Source organism: Cryptotermes secundus, unplaced genomic scaffold (assembly GCF_002891405.2).
Source record: "Cryptotermes secundus unplaced genomic scaffold, Csec_1.0 scaffold52, whole genome shotgun sequence".
NCBI lineage: Eukaryota > Metazoa > Arthropoda > Insecta > Blattodea > Kalotermitidae > Cryptotermes > Cryptotermes secundus.
In genome coordinates, this window is record NW_019733835.1 from 90,416 (window position 1) to 113,639 (window position 23,224).

At 40.5% G+C, this 23,224-nt stretch overlaps 1 protein-coding gene across 3 annotated transcripts in view; it reads left to right on the forward strand.

The window, feature by feature from the left end:
- Positions 1-7,550: 7,550 nt before the first annotated feature.
- LOC111868183 (retinol dehydrogenase 14) overlaps positions 7,551-23,224 on the forward strand; it is a 33,864-nt gene continuing 18,190 nt past the window's right edge. The window contains exons 1-3 of one of the 3 annotated variants that reach the window (XM_023858613.1): positions 7,551-7,658; positions 16,278-16,438; positions 19,098-19,190. In XM_023858613.1, coding sequence (XP_023714381.1) covers positions 16,285-16,438; positions 19,098-19,190 — 247 coding nt within the window. In that variant the 5' untranslated portion in view covers positions 7,551-7,658; positions 16,278-16,284. Of the gene's footprint in view, positions 7,659-16,277; positions 16,439-19,097; positions 19,191-22,512; positions 22,691-23,224 lie in introns of those variants that run through there. The other 2 variants (XM_023858614.2, XM_033752949.1) reach the window with 2 other exon arrangements.

A 23,224-nucleotide genomic window follows, 5' to 3' on the forward strand; every position in this document is an offset into this window, starting at 1 on the left:
GGAGTGGCGGGGCGGGAACTCACCTATTACCGTAAGAACGCGAGCGTTACGCCACCGCCACGCACCGCTGGGGAGGTAGGGGTCAACATGTCACAATATTAATGATTTGTCCAAAATTGTAGATGGTAATGCTATACCTATTTTGTTTGCTGATGATACAAGCATATTAGTCAAAGGTTCTGACTTACAGGGCTTTCGAAATAAGATGTCTAACACCCTCACTTGCGTAAATAAATGGTTCAAGACAAATTTACTTTCAGTAAATGTTAACAAAACTCATTGTATTCATTTTAAAACTAAAAAATAAATCCTCAATTGATGTAAATATCGTTTATAACAATCAACCAATAACAACTGTGCCAAATATGAAGACCCTTGGCAAAAATATAAATGATTCATTGAACTGGAGAGGTCATATTGAATGTATTATCCCAAAACTGAGTTTGGCATCTTATATTATGAGGAGTATCAAGTAATATATGTCTTTCAATGTTATGAAAATGATTTATTATTCATATTTTAATTCGATCATAAGCTATGGCTTAATGTTCTGGGGAAATTCGCCCCACAGTTTTAAAATATTTAGAATGCAAAAAAGAATAATAAGAATTATGATGGGCTGTAGGAGCAGGGCTTCGTGTAGGAATTTGTTTAGGAAGTTGGAAATTTTGCCTCTTGCATCACAATATATTTTTTCACTCATGTTTTTTGTGGTCAGTAACAAGGATCTCTTTATTTTAAATTCAGAAAAGCATAATACAGGTACAAGACAATCAAATAATTTGTATCTGCCTACAGTAAATTTTACAGTTTACCAAAAGGGAGTGTACTGTATGGGTATTACGGTATTTAACAAACTTCCTCCACATATTAAAGATATATCTCATAATCCAAGGAAATTTGAAGCCTGTCTAAAACATTTTCTTTATACACATTATTTTTATTCCACTGATGAATATCTTCAATTTAAGGCTATTGCAAGTCAATGACATACCAAAGAGTTTATATACACGTGTAGTTTAATATGTTTATGTTCATTGTCACCAAGTTTTAAAACTATTAATAATACAACTTTTTATATTTCTGTCATCATTTTATTTTATTCTAATTTTTTTTGGCTTGTTTGTCTTTTATATATGTACCACTTGACGTGTTCCATATCCTACCTGTTGTACTGTGGATCTATGGAATGTAAAATAAATGAATGGCCTCAATTCCGGCCGTGACTGCGTTGATACGTAGCTTAAGTATGTACGTATGTATTTTTGTATATTGTGGCATATTTGCTCAAGGAAAAACTGCGAAGCCAGGAGAGACAGCCGTTACTAGGCAACAGCTCTGCAAACACGCCCGCTGCTAGGCACAGGCTCGTAACACGCAACAGTGGAATAATTGGGAAACGGTGTTCTCTACGCAGTCCATGCAATAGCTACGTAAAACAATAACAGAAGAACTGTTGGGGGGGGGGTCGAATACCTCCACCGTGACCCTGCGAGTTGTAGGAGGCGACGAAAAAGGAAGTCTCACATCTGAGACAGTAAAATATGGTCGCGAGTCCCAAGGGAATCGGACTCGAGAAAGACTGCGCTGGCAAGGACCAGCAGCATTCGTCCTCTCGTCAGAGAGGGCGCCCCATAAAAACAAGACCGTAACTGTCAAACAACAACTATCCGGTCATGAGCCCTAGATGGGACACGACACCAAGACTTACAGACTGACCGTCAGTCGCAATGTGACTTTGGCTTTTGGGGGGAGATGTTTTCTATTCGGCCTTTACCAAGGCTACATAAGGAGTCGAATGTGCTCTGTGAGATATTTCGGCAACTGGAAACCAGTTAGTACAGCTGCAGCTGAAAGGTGCCAGCCAAAGAGGACAGAAGCCGAGGATACTACGCCGTCGAAAGCACGCACTGAAGATCGTGACGGAGAGCACTAGTCTGTGATAGTGATTTGTAAAGTGTAGTCACGGGTTGTTTTAAGAGTTCGGTAAATTCGATTACCAATCCAAATTCTGGCTATAGTCGCACTCCATAAAATAATGACTGTATATATTTTTTCTTGTTGCTTGTTTTGTTAACAGCTCACCGGAGGTTACTTTCCGAATAGCTGTCGCATATTAAGATTATATGTTAACATGACGAAATTGGCAATTACTTATTGAAATTTTGAAAATTTCTCAAACCACAAAACTGTAATATCTTCCGATATTTTACACAGTTTCGAAATCTGAGATTCCAAAAATGTTTACCTTCCATTTAGTTCATTAATGGTGATTTGAACTAAATTAAAATGTTCGAAAGTAGTGCATATTTTATAAAAAAAAATGTAGAGAACTTAAAGAATTGACTATCGTCAAACTAAAAAGAATTCGTTGTATTTGTAATTTCATAACTTTACAAACAGCGGAATATGACACCACTCTGACGACCTTCCTAACTTGAAAGGTTGAAATATTTCGTAAAATCGAAAAATAAACTTTTCGAAGTTATAAGGAAATTGAAAACATCGAAGATATATGGATGTGAACTTTCTGCAAATTATCGTAATTCTTTGATCTTCCAAAGTGCAAATGGATATGTGGACAACGTTAATAATGTTTGCTCAAATTTAAATACCGTAGCACGAAGTCCGTACCGCGGGATTCATGGGGCATTTTAATCTTCGTCGGCAAAGGCAGCCATGGAATTTTAAAGTAAACAAACATTAAATTCTCAATTATTGCCTGATATTATAATTACGAACAAACCGTGGAATATAATAACGTATCTTCCAGAAGTATTAGAATAAAATTTCAACAGAATATTATCATGCAAAATATTAGCACAATGATAGGCATCAAATAAACTTCGTCTGCTACTACAGCGTGTCTGGCAGACCGTGTACAATCGAAATTTTCCTAGTTCGACAAATAGTTGTTGATATCTATTTTGAGGCGTATAATGGAATCCGCACTGGAGAGGCATTTACTGTGGTCAGTCACTCCAAAGTATGGGTCTTAATGAGGCCTCATTTCTATTGTTTCCATTCTTCCATCTACAACATCCCAAATTTCACTTCTAGTTTAACCAATATTTTGTAAACCCCACTACGTACTTTTCGACTTCAATTTACGAGTATCAAAGCGTCTGTAAATTATCCAATTTACAGTTATAAATGTTCGCCTTACATTATCGGATCTTACCCATTTGGTCTTATTTTGAAGATAATCACTTCGTGCCGTATCTTCAGAAGGACCTGTCTAGCTTCTGATGCGCAGTCTGAAATGAAATTGCATGCTTTGTCTGCAAGCTACTTCATTGTTACATAAAAAATGACAAATATTTTCTCTGCAACGAATTAAGTGAACCGAATAAAACTCTTGATACACATGCTATTTGGATATATTCTATACCACTTGCATAAATTACATTCAGATCCACTGAGACGTTCACTGTTTACAATTACGCGGTAGCGTAGTTAGTTGAGTCACTACGCTACAAACTTGAAGGTCGCAGATTGAATTCCCAATGATGTCACTGGATTTTTTCAACTGACCTAATCCTTTCAGCCGCATTATAGCCTTGGGGTCGACTCAGCCTTTAGTTAAAATGAGTACCAGGAATCTTCTCCGCCGTAAGACCACTACTATCTGTGAGCCGATTGTCTAGAAAATATGGGTGCTCCGACGTCTCACAACCCTATGGGCCTCCATGGTCCGTTACAGGGATATATTTACCTTTTTCACCATTTGCCTATTCTTTTATTTAAAACACACGTTTCGCAGATTGGTTTTATCTTCGTCTTCAGGTGAATCCTACTCAGTTAGAGCCAACTGATAGAGCTAGTCCCTATCTCCGGACAATGGATAATGTCCAAAAACACAATACCTGCATTAATATGCCATCGTCACAAACATTTTGAGCGTAGTTATTGTGGTTATGTGTATGATATTTGTGTTTTCACTCAATATGTTAACGGCATCAGTAATTACCCGAAGCTGAGGCAGATGGTAATTTAGCTCAGTGAAGGATATGTCATTGAGACATTTCTTAAGACTCTTTGGACGAATTATCAGCCTTTCGTAAAGTCTGTACTTCCACTGGGCAACACAAAACACTTTTGTACAGGTGTGAAACTTGGTCGCTGACATTAAGAGAGGAATATTAACTCAGCATGTTTGGGAAGAGGATGCTGAGAAGAACATTTTTTCCTAAGAGGGTTGAGGTAACAGGAGGCTGGAGAAAACTGCACAATGAGGAGCTTTGTAACTTGCAATAGTCGCCAAATATTATGATAATGACCAAGTTAAGGAGGATGTAAGCAGGGAATGTAACACGCATGGGAGAGGAGTCCATGCAGGTTTTGACAGGAAAATCTGAATGAAAGAAACCACTAGGAAGACCTAGCCGTAGATGGAATAATAATATTAAATGTATCTTAGAGAAATAAGGTTTGGGGTAGGAAGTATTCATCTGGCTCAGGATTGGGACCACTGGCGTGCACTTGTAAACACGGTAATGATCCTTCGGGTTCCGTAAAATGCTGGGAATTTCTTGAGTAACCGAGCGAAAGTTGGCGTCTTAAGGAAGGGTGGGCTCCATAGATATATAGTTTAGTCAGTTATGTATATATTTCCATGCAGTAAGTGGGGTTTGAGGCTGAATCCTAATATTCGAATGGCAGTGTGATCGGCTGAAGCAAATATTAACGCAACTATTCACATAAAACTTGCATACGATTCGTTTCATTTGTTCTAAACCTGCAAAATAGAAGTAAAGTGCGACAGACATAGTAATCACAAAATAATAGCTGAGAAAGCAAGTGAAATTAGTGCGAAGCTGCTCAGTGAGCAACTCGTTGTTCTCTTTTATGTGCAGGAAGGACACCGACCTTGAAGATGTTAGGCAGCTACAAGAGAATGAAGGTATCACTGAGAGGAAAGTATTGTGTTTAGTTTGAGTTTTCAGCTGTTTGAACTTACAGGTTATGAAGAGGTTTCTCAAACTTCTCCGTATGGCGGCAAATTAGCATTTCAGAATTTCTCAGCACACCAAGACACACATTACTGCGAAGTTGTATATGATTCTTTATATCACCATCACCGTATATGTGTCTTAATATACTTCTTTGTACTTCATTATGTCTTCATCTGTGTACTACTTTACAATATACATTAGTAAAATTAAAAATAAAAGTAAAGGTATCCCTGTAACAGGCCATGATGGGTCATAGGGTTGTGAGATGTTGAGGTTCCCACATTTTCTAGACAATCGACTCATAGATGGCGGCAAGGTTGTCAGCTCTACTCGCCGGCCGCCCTTTACCCCCAAGAATCCCTGGGGTCGAATCAGCCTCTAACAGAAATGATTACTAGGAATATAATATTCATTAGAGTTCATAAAAATACTTTAACGGACAACAAAAGTTTCAGGAGCGACTGTAAAATGGCAAGAATGAAAATAACTAACCCTACGAACCTGAGTCCTTCTTGGAAAGCCAGTAGTCACTCAACTAGTCAAGAATTTCCCAACATTTAATGGAACCCGAAGGTTTACTTCAGAGTTCACAAGAGACTGCCACTGGTCCTTGTTCTGAGCCAGATTAATCCAATCCATACTACCCCACTGTGTTTCTCGAAGATCCTCGTACCTATATCTAGGTATTCCTAGTGGTGTCTTCCCTTCCGGCTTTCCCGAGCGACATACATATTAAAATTAAGGACAGCCATTCGAAAAAGTTCAGAATATAACAATTAAAACACGTATGAAAAATACTGAGGCACCAGAAATATAATAAAGGAATAGAAGCATGGATGGAAGATAGGTCGCCGAAAGCAGCATGGAATTTTAAACTGCGAAGAATAAGTAAGAAAAAAGGGGCGCTGAAAGGGAATTTGGAGACATTAGATGCGTTAAGTGACTGTACATAAAACGAGACCTATAGGCCTACCTTATGTACCCACAGTTTCTATACGAAGAGTCGCGATTTAAAGAAATCGCCTTAAGCTTCCTGCAATGCAGATGTTACAGAAGAGAACGGAAATAAGGTAAACTGTCTCTGAGCACCACGCCATGTAAACTTGTAGGGAGCAGAATTATAGACTACGCGTTCTCACGTCGGCGTCTGATGGAAGTCGGTGGTCAGTTGCATGCCCCTGCCGCCTTATTCCCGGAGGGAAAGATCCCCTGGTACCCACTGGACAGAACACCGATATAAACACAAATACAAATCTTGAATCTTTAACCTTCCGTAACAAACGTAATCGACCGCCTCATGGTCTAGTTGTCAGAGTTCCTGGTTACAAATCCAGAGATCAGGGTTCGATTCCCGGCACTACCAGATTTTCTGAGAAGTAGTTGGTCTGGAACGGGGTCAACTTAGCCTCGTGAGGATAATTGAGGGGCTAGTTGAAGGAAATAGCGGCTTCGGTCTAGAAACGCGAAATTAACGGCCGTGGGGATTCGTTGCGCTGACCACGCGACACCCTCTATCCGCTAAAGTTGGCACTAACTTCGCCGACAAGCGACGGTCGCTCGGTCGGCATAGTTCGCTTGCGGACTAAAACCACTGAGTTTTTTATTTTGTTTTAACAAATGTAATCGAAATTAGATAATTGTTTGGGCGATCTAAATCTGCATGTCAGACTGACAGACGGACATGATTCTCTGGTTACGTTACCCATTTCGTGTAAAGATTTTATTAACGTGAATAAGTTTATCTTTTTAGTTTATTTAACGTATTGGTGGTAAAGCCAGAAGGAAAGAGACCACTGAGAGACCAAGGTGTAGGTGGGTGGACAATATTAAAATGGATCTTAGAGAGATAAAATGGGATGGTATGGATTGGATTGATCTGGCTCAGGAAAGGGAGTATTGGCTCTTGTGAACAAGGTAATGAACCTTCAGGTTCCATAAAAGTCGGGAAATTCTTGAGTTGCTGCAGAATTGGCGGCTCCTCAAAAAGGGCCCAGCTCCATGAGCAAGCAAGCAAGCAAATTAAGTTTATTTAACGCGTCTCTACTACGTGTATAGCCTTGAATGGGAAGCAAGAAAAAAAAAGTAAAGCTATCCCTGTAACAGGCCGTGAAGACCCATAGGGTTGTGATACGTTAAGGTTCCCACAATATCTAGACAATCGGCTCAAAGATGGCGGTGAGGTTCTCAGCCGTACGCGCCGGCCGCCCTTTACCTCCAATAATATTCCTGGTACTCATCGGGACTTGAACCCGCGACCTTCCAGCTTGTAGCATAGTGCCTCAACCAACCACGCTACCGCGTGCAAGACGACTGTAAAAAACGAATTTAAAATTACGTGGAAGGAAGCGGCTGTAGCATATATGAAGGCATTAGCCTTGATATTTCCTGAAGTACTGAGGAAAACACAGAAACGTAAGTTAGGATTGATAGTTCTTGACTTCAACTGAAACCATGCCAATCCATATACGAAATAAGTCCGCTGTGTTAGCTTCTTATGCGTGACGCTTGTAACATTTCCTGGAATTCTTTAAACCTGGAAAGATTTCGTAACAAACTGTGTAACAAAAGTGCAGCGTTGTTTGATCTGGACAACTTTCTCTTGGCCGCCATGTTCCCGCGCATGCAGTGGCAATGCAGGTCGGTCCTTCAGTCAGTCGACTCGTTGCAGCCACGAAGGCAACATCCATAGCTCCACGTTAACAGGTAGGCAAAGCTAGAAGTCTCATTTCAGATATTTCTTCTGAATGCATATTTTCGCATGACGTTGCTGTCCGGAATGGGGAAAAACCTATACAGGGGAAGGACTTAAATCCCTGACTATGCGACTGCCTTTACTTTCGGGGCCGGCGTGACAGCACAGACGAATTAGTAATTTCCAGTAATCTAAATATGTTACCCGAATATGTAAATAAAACTTTACAAGAACTACAGCACGACCAATGGTGATTTTCATCACAATGCCCGGGGAATTCACCGTGCTGTTAACTGTGAGGAAGTTCTGAGAAAGTTAATTTTTTCAACCGAAGGATGGCGGCGCAGTTACTCTTCCCCTGGGCGAAATATATATTTCTGCGGGCCTTAAATCTGTTTAGTCACTTCCTTTTGAAGACAAGGTTACAGTGGGGCTTGGCGGGAGAACAAAATTATTATGTATAAATTCGGAGACGGAGGAGATAGATAGAGCTCTCGAAGTGGTTCCTATCGATATATATTTTCTTTCCTTTTTTCGATAAAGCAACGATATATCAACTGTATCGCCTGCATAAGTTCTGATGACAATGATTATAAATGATGAATTAAAAATATCTTGAGAGGTAGTGGCTTTGACTTCTACTCTCCAAGCCGCTGCATGTAGTGTCTGAGGATAACAAAGAACATCTTTAGTTATGCTGAATACGAAAGAAGAAAGCTAACTTCTGCAACCGGTGATTTGGTATGAGGCTATGAATTAGATATAACTGGCTCAGGAATGTTTCCAAGGATGGGCTTTGGTGTTATCTATATTGAAACTTCTATTTGAAAGCCAAGAGTTAAATAGTAAATAACATATGCTATTTCTGTAGCTGCATTTGCAATGCCAGTAATATTAGCTTTATACACACATTTAGACTGATGTTTTCTTCATGAGTAGTAACGACTTCTGACAACATTTTGACTTAGAATAGAAATAACAATGGATAGGAGAAAATTATACAATTAGGAGCTGCGCCATTTTGTAGGCACTGTTCACCTAACATTATTATACTGATCAAGTGTATAAGGAATGATATTAGGCATGCATTAAGAAAACAATAAATGCATTCAAAATATCCAAATCATCACGCAGAGAGATCATTTGGACGGAAGGCCTAAACGCAGATTGTATTAAAACATGACTTAGGTCTTACAAAAATGGCCTGCTAGAACTTAAATTGGATTAATTCTGCAGATTTCATGATGATTGCAATATACCTCAGGTTTCATAATAAAAAAGAATTTCCAACAGTCCAAGAAACAGAATATATCTTGAAATATATTGTTTATTTTTCTCTATTATTTATAAATATTTGCATATTTATTTATTTACTAATTTATATATTTTATATATTTACGAGTATTTAATGACAGTGCATCGCTAGAATTACGCCGCTGCGAATTATAGGGCGACTGGTGAATAGTGAACTGAAAGGAACATAGAAGTACGTTGTCGTAGACAAATATAAATTCCTATCTCGGCATTTGCCCGGAAGGACTGAATAACTCCCCCCCCCCAAATCAGCACGGACAACCGATTTTCTGGCATAACAATTTGAACACGTGACTTCAAAAATATGGAGCACGAATTGTAACTACTCAAGTGCCACCTTTTTTCTCTATTGATAACAAAACTCAAAATTTCTTATAGCAACTTGCGCAAATTCGCGGCAAACAAACTGCTTCATCACTTCACCTCCAGCATCTCTATGCAATGTGATATTCAGTGCCCTTCAGGAGACCTTATATAACAGAGCACACACTTCATAATCAGTTTCTTAAACGTCATTTTTATTTTTGTAATAACTAATATATATGACTAAAATCACGGAGTTTTACTTACTTATATATATATATTGCTATTTTGAAATTATAAGCATATACGGCAATTTTAAATTTATTAAATAATTTTAGAACTAATATATCATGAAGCGTAAGGGAACTACAACCACATTATCATGGTGGCCTACTTTATACACCGATTGGATCCTCCATATTGTTTAGCAACATATTAAGAATAATATTGCCGATTATTGATTTTGAAAGCAACTTGTTATTCCCAAATGAAACTTGAAACGAATAGGAAGATATTCCGGTCATATATCCAACAAGTCCCCCATCAAGGTCACAGTTTTCTTGGATATGACGCCGTATAGTCACGTAGAAAGCTACTAACGTTTCGGAAGTAATACTATTCTGAAGATTGAGGCCACAGGTTCCTTTGAAATGTTGGTACCTTTTCACCACATTACATAACGCCACATTCGAGTTGATCGCTGTGAGAGAACTTTGAATCTCGGTAGCTGTCAGTACTTACTTACTTACTTACGGAGCTGAGTCCTTCTTGAGGAGAAGCCAAATCCGCAGCTATTCAAGAATTTCCCAGCATTTCATGGAACCCGAAGGTTCATTACCGTGTTCACAAGAGCCCTCCAGTGGTCCCTATCCTGAGCCAGATCAATTCAATCCATACCATCCCATCCTATCTCTCTAAGATCCATTTTAATATTGTCCACCCACCTACGCCTTGGACTTCCCAGTGGTCTCTTTCCTTCTGGCCTTTTCACCAATACCCTATATGCATTCCTTTTCTCCCCCCAAATACTTCCAAAAATGAATTGCAAAAATAAAATATTCATAATTTTGTCAGTATGCAGTATAATGTAAATCCTTTTAATAGTAAAATACAGAGCCCACCCATGGCATACAAGCTGAAGAGCAGTGGATTCGAACGTTGCGTAAGGATTGACCAGACTGATTCGGGAGAAAGTTACTTTTACCTCTGAACACTTTCACTTTCGTCACAGACTGAAATCACTTTGTTTCTATATAGAATCAGCGACAGAACTCAAACTCATGGAAAGATCATTATGATTCATTCTTGAGTTGTGACGATACTGCTCTGCCTGAAGATTATGTCACTGGAAGGAAGGTCTTGAATGATGAAAAAGTAAGGATTTGGAAAGCGGTCGCAGTAGCATGTTTAAAAGTTCTACCCTGCAGTGTGTAGATATTAAAAATCACGAAACGTCACTTAAAATAGCAGACACTACGGCTATGAGGCTATGAAAGTGCAGCGTTACAACAACACTGTTCTGCTAGGCGAAACGCAATAAAAACAAATCCTTGCCCTCATTCGTGAAGACAGAATAAAATATCTTCTCAGTCACCTGTCATTTTTCATGCTGTGGAGGGGCGTCTCTCTTATATAGTGGCTTCTTCTAATCAAAACTAATTTGTTCAATAATGCTACTGAGAAGGAACCTGACGAGACATGTCACAATATGTTTGTGGCTTTCCAACTCTTGAAATCATATGTAACGTAAGAATGGGCTATTTGTCTTTATAAAGTCACGACCACTGTGTATACGATTGTGGTTTCATGTCTGTGTACTTTCGTGATGGAATTAAAAACTTTATGTTGTATTTAAACTGCAATGAATCTACGTGTGTAAATGACCATGTTTGTGATTTCTAAAGTTTTATCTGCGTTGGAAGTGGGGCACGCGGTAGCGTAATTAGATGAGGCATTATGCTACAAGCCGGAAGGTTGCGGGTTCAAGTCCCGATGAGGTCATTGGATTTTTTTTTTTCAATTTACCTAATTCTTCCAGCCGCACTATGGCCCTGGGGTCGATTCAGCTTCTAACAGATTTTTTTTTATTATTATATATAGTCCCATTTTATTTACAATCTGTACTAAAATATTCAGCAAATTGTTATGGTGTACGCTAATAGAAATGAGTATCAAGAATCTTCCTGGGACGTAAAGGGCAGCCGGCGCGTAAGGCTGACAGCCTCACCGCCATCTGTGAGCCGATTATCTAGAGAATGTGGGAACCTCGACGTCTCACAACAATATGGACTTCTAAGGCCTGTTACAGGATAGCTTTACCTTTTTTTCTAGCTTTATCTGCGTTGGAAAACAAAAATATTCGCGACGAAAAAATGTGGCTTATAATGATAATATAATGATAAATTAAGAAGTCAGTATGCTGTACTGAGCGAAAGCAACTTTTGCATATACACGTAAGTAGTCCATGTATCCCAATACGCTGGGAGGTTTCTGTGCATTTCCATGGCAATACATAAAACACGAGTAAAAGACGGGTGACAATACAGGAAATATATCATTATAAACATGGTAACTCGGACGTTGTATAGACATAACACTAATAAAATCAACATCTTATTCCTGAAGCTACTGTTTACTGAAAGTAGGCCTCTGCGTGTTCAAACATAGTTTGGATGAAGTGTCAGTTTAACTACTTTGCGATCTAACTATCCACGGATCTTGCTAATAGAAATATGTAATTGCATATTTTATGAACTAAGTAACTATGTAATTAGCCAGAAATCTTTGTATCTTGCCAGATAATAAAAATAGTCTATTTCCTATCTCCTCGTAGTTAACTCAGAACCCAACTAATTAGCTAGCAGACTAACTTGTTAGCTAATAACAAAGGCAATTACCTACTTAGTTAACTAAGTAACTACTTCTGGGCAGCATCATTGCTCAAGCGGTTAGTCGTTGGCTTCCCACCGCGGCGGTCCGGGTTCGATCCCGGGTCTGGTCAAGTGGGATTTGTGGTGGACAAAGTGGTGCTGGAGCAGGTTTTCTCCGAGTACTTCGGTTTCCCCTGCCAATCTTCATTCCACCAATTGCTCCACAATCACCCTCACCTATAACCTGGGGCTGGTACAATAGGCCAGAAGTGGCCGCAGTACAAGGGACTTAGTCCCACCCCACTAGCAATAAAAAGTAACTACTTGGCTATCTATCTGTCTGTCTGTCTAACTATCTATCTATCTATCTATCTATCTTGCTACCTAATAAAAATACGAAATCACTACATGTTTGTCTAAGTAACTAAACTAACTATAGTAAACTGAGCAACTGCCTAGGCAAATAACTGAATATTTAAACTAACTAGCGATTAGGCTCATCAAGTATTGTTTAGCTCACTAGTGGCAACACCATTAACACGAGAACTTGTGCTTGGATAAGGTCCTCAACCAATTAAGTCCGGTTCACATTGGAATACCCAATTTCTTACGTTATAGTCCTTCACTTAGTTCTCAGTCTGTTGACCAAGGGCCAAATCAGGAGAGAACACTGGGTGTTCGAGTACTGGTATGTCATCTTAGGTATAAATTGCTTTATTGATAGATATGAGTATAGTAGGTGTGTGATCATTATGCAAAGTTTACTTCTCTGATCAAATATTTGGTCTCTCTTGACGAATGAGCTGCCGCGAAAATTCAAGGTCTGAAAGTAAAGTGCCTGATCGACTGGTTTGAAGGAACACATTTAAAACGAATAGGCCTAACTAGGCTGTGCTTTGACATAAACAAGAGTTACGATCAGAATTCATAAAGTCTATTTACCTATTTCACAGAATTTTAGTCCCACTTTATTGTTATTAGTATTATCTCGCACACATTAAGCTCCTTGGATTCTCTGATGCTTATGTTGGCTGGTTACGTAGTTATTTAACCAACAGACAATCTCGGGTTCGCGTTTCTGGTACTCTGTCCCTGCATTTCCTAGTAATTTCTGGTGTCGGAAGGCTCTGTTTTGGGGCCTTTCCTTTCCAATGTATTCATTAATGATCTATTCAGCTCTATTGACTTTTGTAAACTTTTAACCACTGCTGATAATCTCAAAATTTCAGCGTCATTAGCTCACCTCATGATCGTCTCTTACTCCATTCTGAAATAAATTTCACGAGTGACTGGTGCACTGCTAACTCCATGAGACTTTATGTTGCTAAAACGCGTGTTATACTCCAGGAAGACAAATGTTCTGAGTTACAAGTATCAGCCTTGTCAGCTGCCATTACACACAACAGCAGTGTTGAGGTTCTAGGTGCTCTCTTTGATTACTATATTTTCACAATCATTCTGATTTCATATTTTCTGAATGCATAAAGCTATTAGGCCTTTACTCGCTTCACAACCTTCAGATTTTCTTCTCTGGATTGTTTACATGTGCTGTACATTATGTTAGTCAGGCCCAAGTTGGAATATGCCTTGGTAGTTTTGAATTCCATCACATCCACTGATGCCAACAAGCTTGAGTGCATCCAGCAGAAGTTTGTGTCTCTCTGTTTCTATTGTTTCTTCCCCCATGTTCCCTATAATTTATACTTTTGCCTAAGAGAAATTAAGTCTACTTTCTTTACATAAACGGAAACGTCACCTTGATTCACTTTTTTATGCCTATCGTTGCCTTAAATCCTGCACTTCCCTCTTGGAAAATGTTAGTATTTGTGTTCCTACTCGCAGTGGTAGAGACTACTGCATGTCTGTCCCTCTAATATACACTGTCCTACTCGATGGGCCTGTGCTGCCAACGAGGTGGCTAAAGATCTCAACATACTTGTAATCTGGGCGGTTTCACTCAATCATATTTTATAAATTTGTACCTAAAATTGTTAATAATATTCAAGGATCTGTGTTATGTAGTTCTTAGTTATTACATTCTTTGTGTTTCTCTTCATTTTTATGTCTGTTTGTTCACTTCTGTAATAATGTGTATTCTTTCTCCAGTGTTTGGCTGTACTTTGTCCCTCAGCTGCTGTCAAGAGCTTCAGTAGATGGGCTTATCATCATTAATGTCACATTACACCTTATAATACATATATCCTTGTAAATACATATATTTTTCTTTCTCATCTCTAAATTATTGCCTATCATCATCATCATCATCATCATCATCATCATCATCATCATCATCATTTTACTTCCTTATTTTTAAAACATAAAAGTAGGTTTATGAGATCACATTGTTGTATGCATGTGTCTGTGCATCCCTCCCCAACAACTTCTGAATACCTGTGCCGATTGTCACGAAATTTGGTATGTGTATCATACACGTACAACTTGAGGCCATCTCAATGTCATACTCCATAAATCCCTTCCATCAGTAGCACCAACACTGTAGCCTTTCAAATTATTGAGGTAATAACCTTAATATTACTCCATTCCCTGAACCGGCCATCATAAAAACTGGTATGTATGTCATGCCACCTGAGGCAATCTCAATGGCAAATCTCATAAATCCCTCCCATCAGTAAGGCCAACACTGCGGCCTCACAAATCATCGAGGTATTAACCTTAATATCACTTGAATGCTGAACCAATTGCCATGGAACTTGGTAGGAAAACATGCCATCTGAGATGCTTTCAACAGATTATCTCACAGATGCCTCCCTTTGGTAATTCCAGCATACTGTAGTATTGTTTTATAAACTTCATTATGTGTGTATAATAAAGTGTTTTTATTATTTTATCAAACACATGAATTGTTGGGAACAGAAAATAGGCAATTTGTTCTTCTCATGACTTCTTGTTTTATTCTTTTGAAGAACTGAAGTACTGATTCCACCTGCGTTAAATGTGTCAGTGAGGTACAGAGCCTCAACATTTTGCACTGTTACTTTGTTTGTTATTGTTACCTAACATAGATAATTTATATGTTTATAACTAACTTCATGGATCTGAGCCCTTCTTGAGAAGCCACCGGTTATGCAGCTATTCAAGAAATTCTCAGCAATTTATGGAACCCAAAGGTTCATTGTCCTGTCAACAAGAGCCCTCAACTGGTCCATATCCTGAGCCAGATGAATCCAGTCCCTATGACCCCACCATATCTCTCTAGGATCCATTTTAATATCCATCCACCTATATCTTGGTCTTTGTAGTGGGCTCTTTCCTTCTAGCTTTCCCATCAATACCCTATATGCAATTCTCTTGCCCTATCCAGTTCATCCTCCTTGACTTGATCATTCTAACTGCACTTGGCGCAGAGTACAAGTTATGAAGCTCCTCATTATGCAGTTTTCTCAAACCTCTAGTCACTTCATCTCCTTTTGGTCCAAGTATTCTCCTCAGCACCCTCTTCTCAAACACCCTCAGTCTCTGTTCCAAGTTTCACACCCATACAGAACCACAGGCAAAATTACATTTTTGTACATTCTAATGTTTATATTTTTAGACAGCAGACAAGAAGAAAAAAGCTTCTGGACTGAATGGCAGCAAGCATTGCCCACATTCAAACTCCTCTTAATTTCCTCCAAAATCAAATTTTATGTATTATTGTTGTTCCCAAATATTTTAACTGTGACATATTTTCAAACCATCTGTTAGCTATCTTCATGTCAAGATTTTGCCCTGAATTCTGGTGATGAGGCAGCAACATATATCTAGTTTTATCTGTATTTACTTCTAGAACATCCTCCCTACTAACATCAATTAAAGTTTCTTTGTTTTTCTTTATGGCTTTATACATTTTTTCATACTTGCTATTACAGTGTTCTGTTTATCATCATACACATTCCTTGATACCCACATATTTTAATCATATTATTTACATCATAGTCAGTTTCATAAGAATGGTCAAAGTAGTTGAAATGTGAAACGTTCTAAAGTAAATATTCAGCTTGCTATAGGAATAACACAATTTTAATTATTAACTTACATCTTCCAGTCTTTATATAAAGGTTTGCCCTCCCTCCCACCTGTCCCCCACTTTTGTACATCACGTTCCAATATACCTAACCATAAACATTTGTTGTGTTTTTGCAGCAGAATCATGTCATGGTTGCTTCAATGTGGTCTGGTGCTGGGCGCTGTCCTTCTCAGTCTGGTTGCAGCACTTCGCTTATTCGCATACTTCACACTTGGCATATGCCGCAGCACTGCCAGCATGAAGGGACGTACAGTCATCATTACTGGAGCCAACTCAGGTATGCACATAGGAGGATAATGTTAAAATTAATCTTAAAAAACAGGGTGAATTGTGAAGTGAAGTGGATTCAGCTGGCTCTGGACAGGGTCAGTAGTAGATTCTTGTGAAGATGGTAGTGACTGTGAGATCTGAGGTTCTCATGTTGGTTAATATGGAAATTACTCTTACTGTTTTCTGGGATCTGGTACCATGTACTTTGGTAATTATACCTTGTAAGATAGTAATCTTAATAGTGTTATAAACAACGATATACCAGGTCTAGATCGTTTGATAAAATATAAACAGAGGCTAAGAAAATTGTGGCAAGAAACCAGGGATCCAGCGTGTAAAACGGCAGTCAATTGGGTCACCAAACGAATCAGATGAATGACCCGAAAAAGGGCACTTGAACAGTGGGGAACAAAAATAGGTAACGCTGAAGTCACACCTCAGAGTATATGACCCATTGCGAAATCTCGCTTAAAGAGAGACGGACCAAAGGCACCAACTACTATTCAAGGTTCTTCTGGCCTTAAATTTCATCCTTCTGAAAAAGCCAACGAAATTGCCGACTGTTTGGAAATTCAGTTCATGTCACATGACCTGTGCGACGAAAACCATGAACAGCAGGTGGAGGCTAGAGTTCAAGCTCTGCTGGAAACCTTAGACGACAACCCCCCTCAAAGGATCAGACCATGTGACGTTCAGAAATTAATAAAATCCCTGAAATTAAAAAAGGCCTGTGGAATTGACGGCATNATCCCAAATGAATGCCTCAGGCACCTTCCAAGAGGACCATTGGTTCACCTAACCCATTTATTCAATCATTGTTTTTGACTCTCTCATTTTCCAAATACTTGGAAGGAAGCAAAAATAATAACTTTACCTAAACTCGGTAAAGACCCAAAATTTCGTCAAAATTTACGTCTGATCAGCCCTCCTGTCCACGACAGGAAAACTATTCAAAAAAGTAATTTTGAAGTTCCTTCGTAAACATATTGAAGAAAGAGGCCTGCTCAACGAAAGCCAGTTTGGTTTTCGTGCACGTCACAGCACGACATTGCAATGTATGAGGCTGGCGGACTACGTGACCCGTAATTTCAACAATAAAATATCTATGGCTGCAGTGTTCTTGGAGATCGAAAAAGCCTTTGATACCACCTGGCACTCAGGATTGCTATATAAGTTATCAAAATTGGAATTCTCTAACTGTTTGACCAAGCTTATTGGGTCCTTTCTTTCTTACCGTACATTCAGGTTCTCGGTTGAAGGCGAAATGTCAACGCCAAGGGAAATGCAAGCAGGGGTGCCACAAGGTTCTGTCCTTTCCCCTACCCTTTTCAACTTGTATATAAATGATACCCCCAAACTCATGGTGTTCACCCGGCCCTCTTTGCGGATGGCACCTGTCTGTATGCGACAGATCGCAAGGAGGGTTTTATTGTTAGAAAACTCCAGTGCAGTCTCAGCTCAATGGAGACCTGGTGTGAGCGCTGGAATATAAAAATTAATGAAGAAAGACTCAGGGGGTCTACTTCTCTCGTGGTCATCGACCGCCTTAGTCTTGTTTTACTCTAAATGGAAGAAATATTCCATTTGTAAGTAGTGCAAAATATCTAGGTGTAATCTTCGATAGGAAAGTTACATGGAGATTGCACATAGAAATGATGGAAAGCCAAGGCCTTCAGAACATTCATTAGAGTACATTCCCTATCCAAAAGTGAGCGATTGAGCGCTAACATTAAATTGACCTTCCACAAAGCTCTTATTATATCTGTAATGACTTATGCTAGTCCCACTTGGGAGTTTGCGGCAGCCACCCATCTGGTGAAATTGCAGCACCTGCAAACAAGGTTCTCCGCACCATTGTCAATTTTCCAAGGCACACACCCGTCCACGAATTGCACATGGCATTCAAAATTCCATACATATATGATTACATAACAAAATTATGCAGGCAACAAGTAGAAGTCATACAAAATCATGAAAATGAGAATGTTCTCATTATTGGTCAAGGTGAAGCCCGACATAGAAAGTATAAGAGGCTTAAACTTGGTTGCGGTCAGTCATACAACCGTTCAAGTGACTAGACTGCCGTGGTAGCAAATAATACTAGAAATAGGGCATAATCTGCTGTACAAAGCATGGATTGACAGAGGCCTTGTATATATTGTAAATAGAAATAGGAATTAAGACTAAAATTAAATTGTAAATATATGTCAATACTGACAATGGACTAAGACTGACAAATGACAGACCCAACCTCTCATCAGAGAGGGCGCCCCAAATGGACAGGACAGCAACTTTCACAAAGAAGAAGACATCTGGTCATGAACCCCAGCTGGGGCTCGACACCAAGACAGACAGACTGACTGACCGTCAGTTGTAACATGACTTTGACTTTGACTTTGACTTTGTGATATTCATTTAGGAGTGAGTGTTGCCTGAAAGACCTGCGAAACAGCGTGCTATGTGGGATGTTGTCACAATAGCAATGAACCTTTGAGGTCCAGAAGAGGTCAGACAATTTATTGATAAGCTGAGAGATTATCAGTTCCTCAAGAAGGACTGTACTTCATGGAATTAGCTGGTTATATAGTTAGTATGCCCCTATTATATTTCTTAACTTTATACAGTTTGTAATCAGTATTCAGCAAAGAGTGCTTTCTCTGTCACAGGTATTGGTAAAGAGACAGCCCATGATCTTGCCAGGAGGGGAGCCAAAGTCATCATGGCCTGTAGAAACTTGGAAACCGCACACAAAGCAAGGGGTAAGCTCTACAGAATTCAGGTTACTGTGCAATGTTGGCATGAGCAAAGCAGTCAGTCACCTGTAACTATTACAGCTGAGTGCCAAAACATTTCCATGCCATAATTTATGCACATCACCCCTAAACTCATCATAGGATAATTTGGCTGTGAGGTGATCATACCTACAGGCTGCAATATGTCTTCATTTCTTTTCCTTCTATTATGTGCATTATAACATAATCCAACATAAGTCTATAAATTAAGTTTATAGCTGATTACCAGAAGCCTTATATATCAACATATTATAGCATGTAGACCCATTGCTAGGCAGCAACTGCGAGAGAAGCGGCTGTACAGTGGCCGTTGCTAGGTAGTGGCCACAACAGACACATGCACAATACGAAGAGTTGTTGGAGTGATGGCAATGAGAATAGTAGGAAGTTTGTGTGAGATGGCCATCAGCCTGGGAGTTACATAGAGCAATGAGTGAGTTGTGAGACAGTTGCCAGCCGGTAAGAACATGAGAACAAAAGCAGAGGACATTGTTGGGATCCATCACCAGGCAATGACTGGTGAAGCCACAGCAAACTGAGAAGACTTAGTATGTGCTGTAGTGAACAGTGGTCTTTGGAGTAACTCAGTGTGATTGTAATAATTATTTATTCATTCATTCATTTATTCATTTCCTTTATTTTCCATATATCTGTGGCAACATCCCACACAACACGCTGTTTCGCCGGTCTTTCAGACAACACTCACTCCTAAGTGAATATCACATTGCTGGCGATGCTCATATTTATTCGGCACTCGATGTCCAACCCACTTGCAGATCATCACGTGCGCTAACCAATCAGCGCTTACAATCGCAACTAAAGTTTCGCTCCTCCGTCAAGCATGGTATAAAAGGCGGAGCCAAAAGCTCACAATCATCATGGAGCCGACCTTGTGTGAAACGCGTTGGTAGGCAATCATGGCTTCCTTTGAGAGGAACCACGAAAACTTAACAACTAGTAATCCTGACCAAAAGGAAGAAATCGAATTACTGGGCAAAGGCTTGCAAACAATTAGGCAGCTTATCCATACATCACCCTCCATAAATTGAAACGGCGCAGTATGGAATAAAATAATAACGAAATCCGAGGCCGAGAGGACAGTGCTCTGTAAGCACCTCAACGGCAAGGCTCTCTTTACAGCCATGCTGCGCCTCTATGCTGCCATCCACAGGGAGATGTGAGAGTTGCTCCTGCTGGAACAAAAAGAAGAATCAGCCGAGGAATTTCGCAAGCAAAGAAGGCATAAGCGAAACCCCTCAGAAGAACAGAAGAAAAAGCCGAAGCTGTCACCTAGCCCGAGGTACCCTATGATAAAATCCCAGGGTGAAGTACCAACAAAAAACTTTTTTGCGCCCCTGAGGACAACAGAAATGGATGTCGAGGAGGAGACAACCGACAAGGAACAGCAGCAGTCATCTTGCAGCAGGTCAGGTAGGCCTCCTCCCATTGTACTAACCTCTACAACTAACCTGATACAGTTGCAGAGGAATATCAAAGGCATTGTCAATGGCAATTTTGAGTTCCGCAACATCAGGAGTGGGACCAGAATTATCACAAAAGAAATGGCGGACTTTTCAGCCATCAAGAAATTCCTGGAGGATAACAATCTTGCATACTTTTCCTACTACCGAAAATCCGAAAAACCCATTAAAGCTGTCATCCGTCACCTCCCGCAAAATACTCCAGCGGAGGATATCTCTGACAGTCTGGTGAGTCTGAGTTTTGACGTTATTAACGTCAAACAAATGACAAACCAGTCGTCGGATACCTCCAGAAGGAGCAAGGACCATCAATCTTCCCTTGTTCCTTGTGACCCTACCAAGAACGGAAAAGTCCCAGGAACTCTTCCGATTAACCAACCTCTGCCACATTGCCATCAGGGTAGAGGCATACAAAGCGCAAAACGTGCTTACACAGTGTTATAACTGTCAGCAGTTTGGCCACGTTTGGGCAAACTGCAGGCAACCCCCACGNATCACAAAAGAAATGGCGGACTTTTCAGCCATCAAGAAATTCCTGGAGGATAACAATCTTGCATACTTTTCCTACTACCCAAAATCCTAAAACCCCATTAAAGCTGTCATCCGTCACCTCCCGCAAAATACTCCAGCGGAGGATATCTCTGACAGTCTGGTGAGTCTGAGTTTTGACGTTATTAACGTCAAACAAATGACAAACCAGTCGTCGGATACCTCCAGAAGGAGCAAGGACCATCAATCTTCCCTTGTTCCTTGTGACCCTACCAAGAACGGAAAAGTCCCAGGAACTCTTCCGATTAACCAACCTCTGCCACATTGCCATCAGGGTAGAGGCATACAAAGCGCAAAACGTGCTTACACAGTGTTATAACTGTCAGCAGTTTGGCCACGTTTGGGCAAACTGCAGGCAACCCCCACGTTGTTTGTGGTGTGGAGGTAGCCACCTACACAAGGAGTGCCAAGAAAAGGAGAACTCTGTCTCCACCCCAGTATGTTGCAACTGCCGATTGGTGGAGGGAGAAAAGCTGCATCCTGCCAACTGTCGGGGTTGCAAACATGCCAAGGAGGAGCAACAGAAAAGGAAGGCTTAGAGAACGTCCAAATCTACCACAGGGAGGGTGTTCTCTTCAACCATCGTCACTCCAGGTGTCTCCTTCATGGCGGCACTCCGAGGCAGTACAGTAGAGCAGCAACAGCGCTCTCAGGAAAGCCATGTTCCGGTGGCTCCACCCCCAACAAGGAAGCAGATTATATCGGCCACTGCACTGCAGAAGGAAACAGGTCTGTTCAGGCTACTCATGTAAACGGCCAATCTCTCGACAATTTGTTGAGAGTAGTGACTGCAGTACAGCAGATTATGACAGAGGTCAATGGTGCCGTGTCTGAGGAGGACAAAGTAATGGCCATTACTAAAATTGTACTAAACCTCATGAAACAAAATGGCCACTAGAGTTCATAGGCCCTTCAAAGTCATAGCATTTAATGCGAACGGCATTGGGAGGCAGCGCTATGAGCTCAGTAAACAGCTGCAAGACCTACACGTAGATGTGGCCCTGTTNGTGCTTACACAGTGTTATAACTGTCAGCAGTTTGGCCACGTTTGGGCAAACTGCAGGCAACCCCCACGTTGTTTGTGGTGTGGAGGTAGCCACCTACACAAGGAGTGCCAAGAAAAGGAGAACTCTGTCTCCACCCCAGTATGTTGCAACTGCCGATTGGTGGAGGGAGAAAAGCTGCATCCTGCCAACTGTCGGGGTTGCAAACATGCCAAGGAGGAGCAACAGAAAAGGAAGGCTTAGAGAACGTCCAGATCTACCACAGGGAGGGTGTTCTCTTCAACCATCGTCACTCCAGGTGTCTCCTTCGCGGCGGAACTCCGAGGCAGTACAGTAGAGCAGCAACAGCGCCCTCAGGAGAGCCATGTTCCGGTGGCTCCACCCACAACAAGGAAGCAGGTTGTACCAGCCCCTGCACTGCAGAAGGAAACAGGTCAGTCAGTTCAGGCTACTCATGTAAACGGTCAATCTCTCGACAATATGTTGAGAGTAGTGACTGCAGTACTCTCGACAATTTGTTGAGAGTAGTGACTGCAGTACAGCAGATTATGACAGAGGTCAATGGTGCCGTGTCTGAGGAGGACAAAGTAATGGCCATTACTAAAATTGTACTAAACCTCATGAAACAAAATGGCCACTAGAGTTCATAGGCCCTTCAAAGTCATAGCATTTAATGCAAACGGCATTGGGAGGCAGCGCTATGAGCTCAGTAAACAGCTGCAAGACCTACACGTAGATGTGGCCCTGTTTTCAGAGACAAATTTAAGACCTCATGAGAGGTTCTTTATTCCAAATTACCACTTCTATAGAATCGACTGCCACTCGGGAACTGCCGTTGCAGTTAGAAAAGGCATTCCCCATAACCATGCAGACCTACCATCCCTTGATTCAGTAGAAGCGACAGGGGTCTGCATACTAATTGGTAATAGTGAAGTACTGCTTGCAGCTGTTTATAAATCTCCAGGCA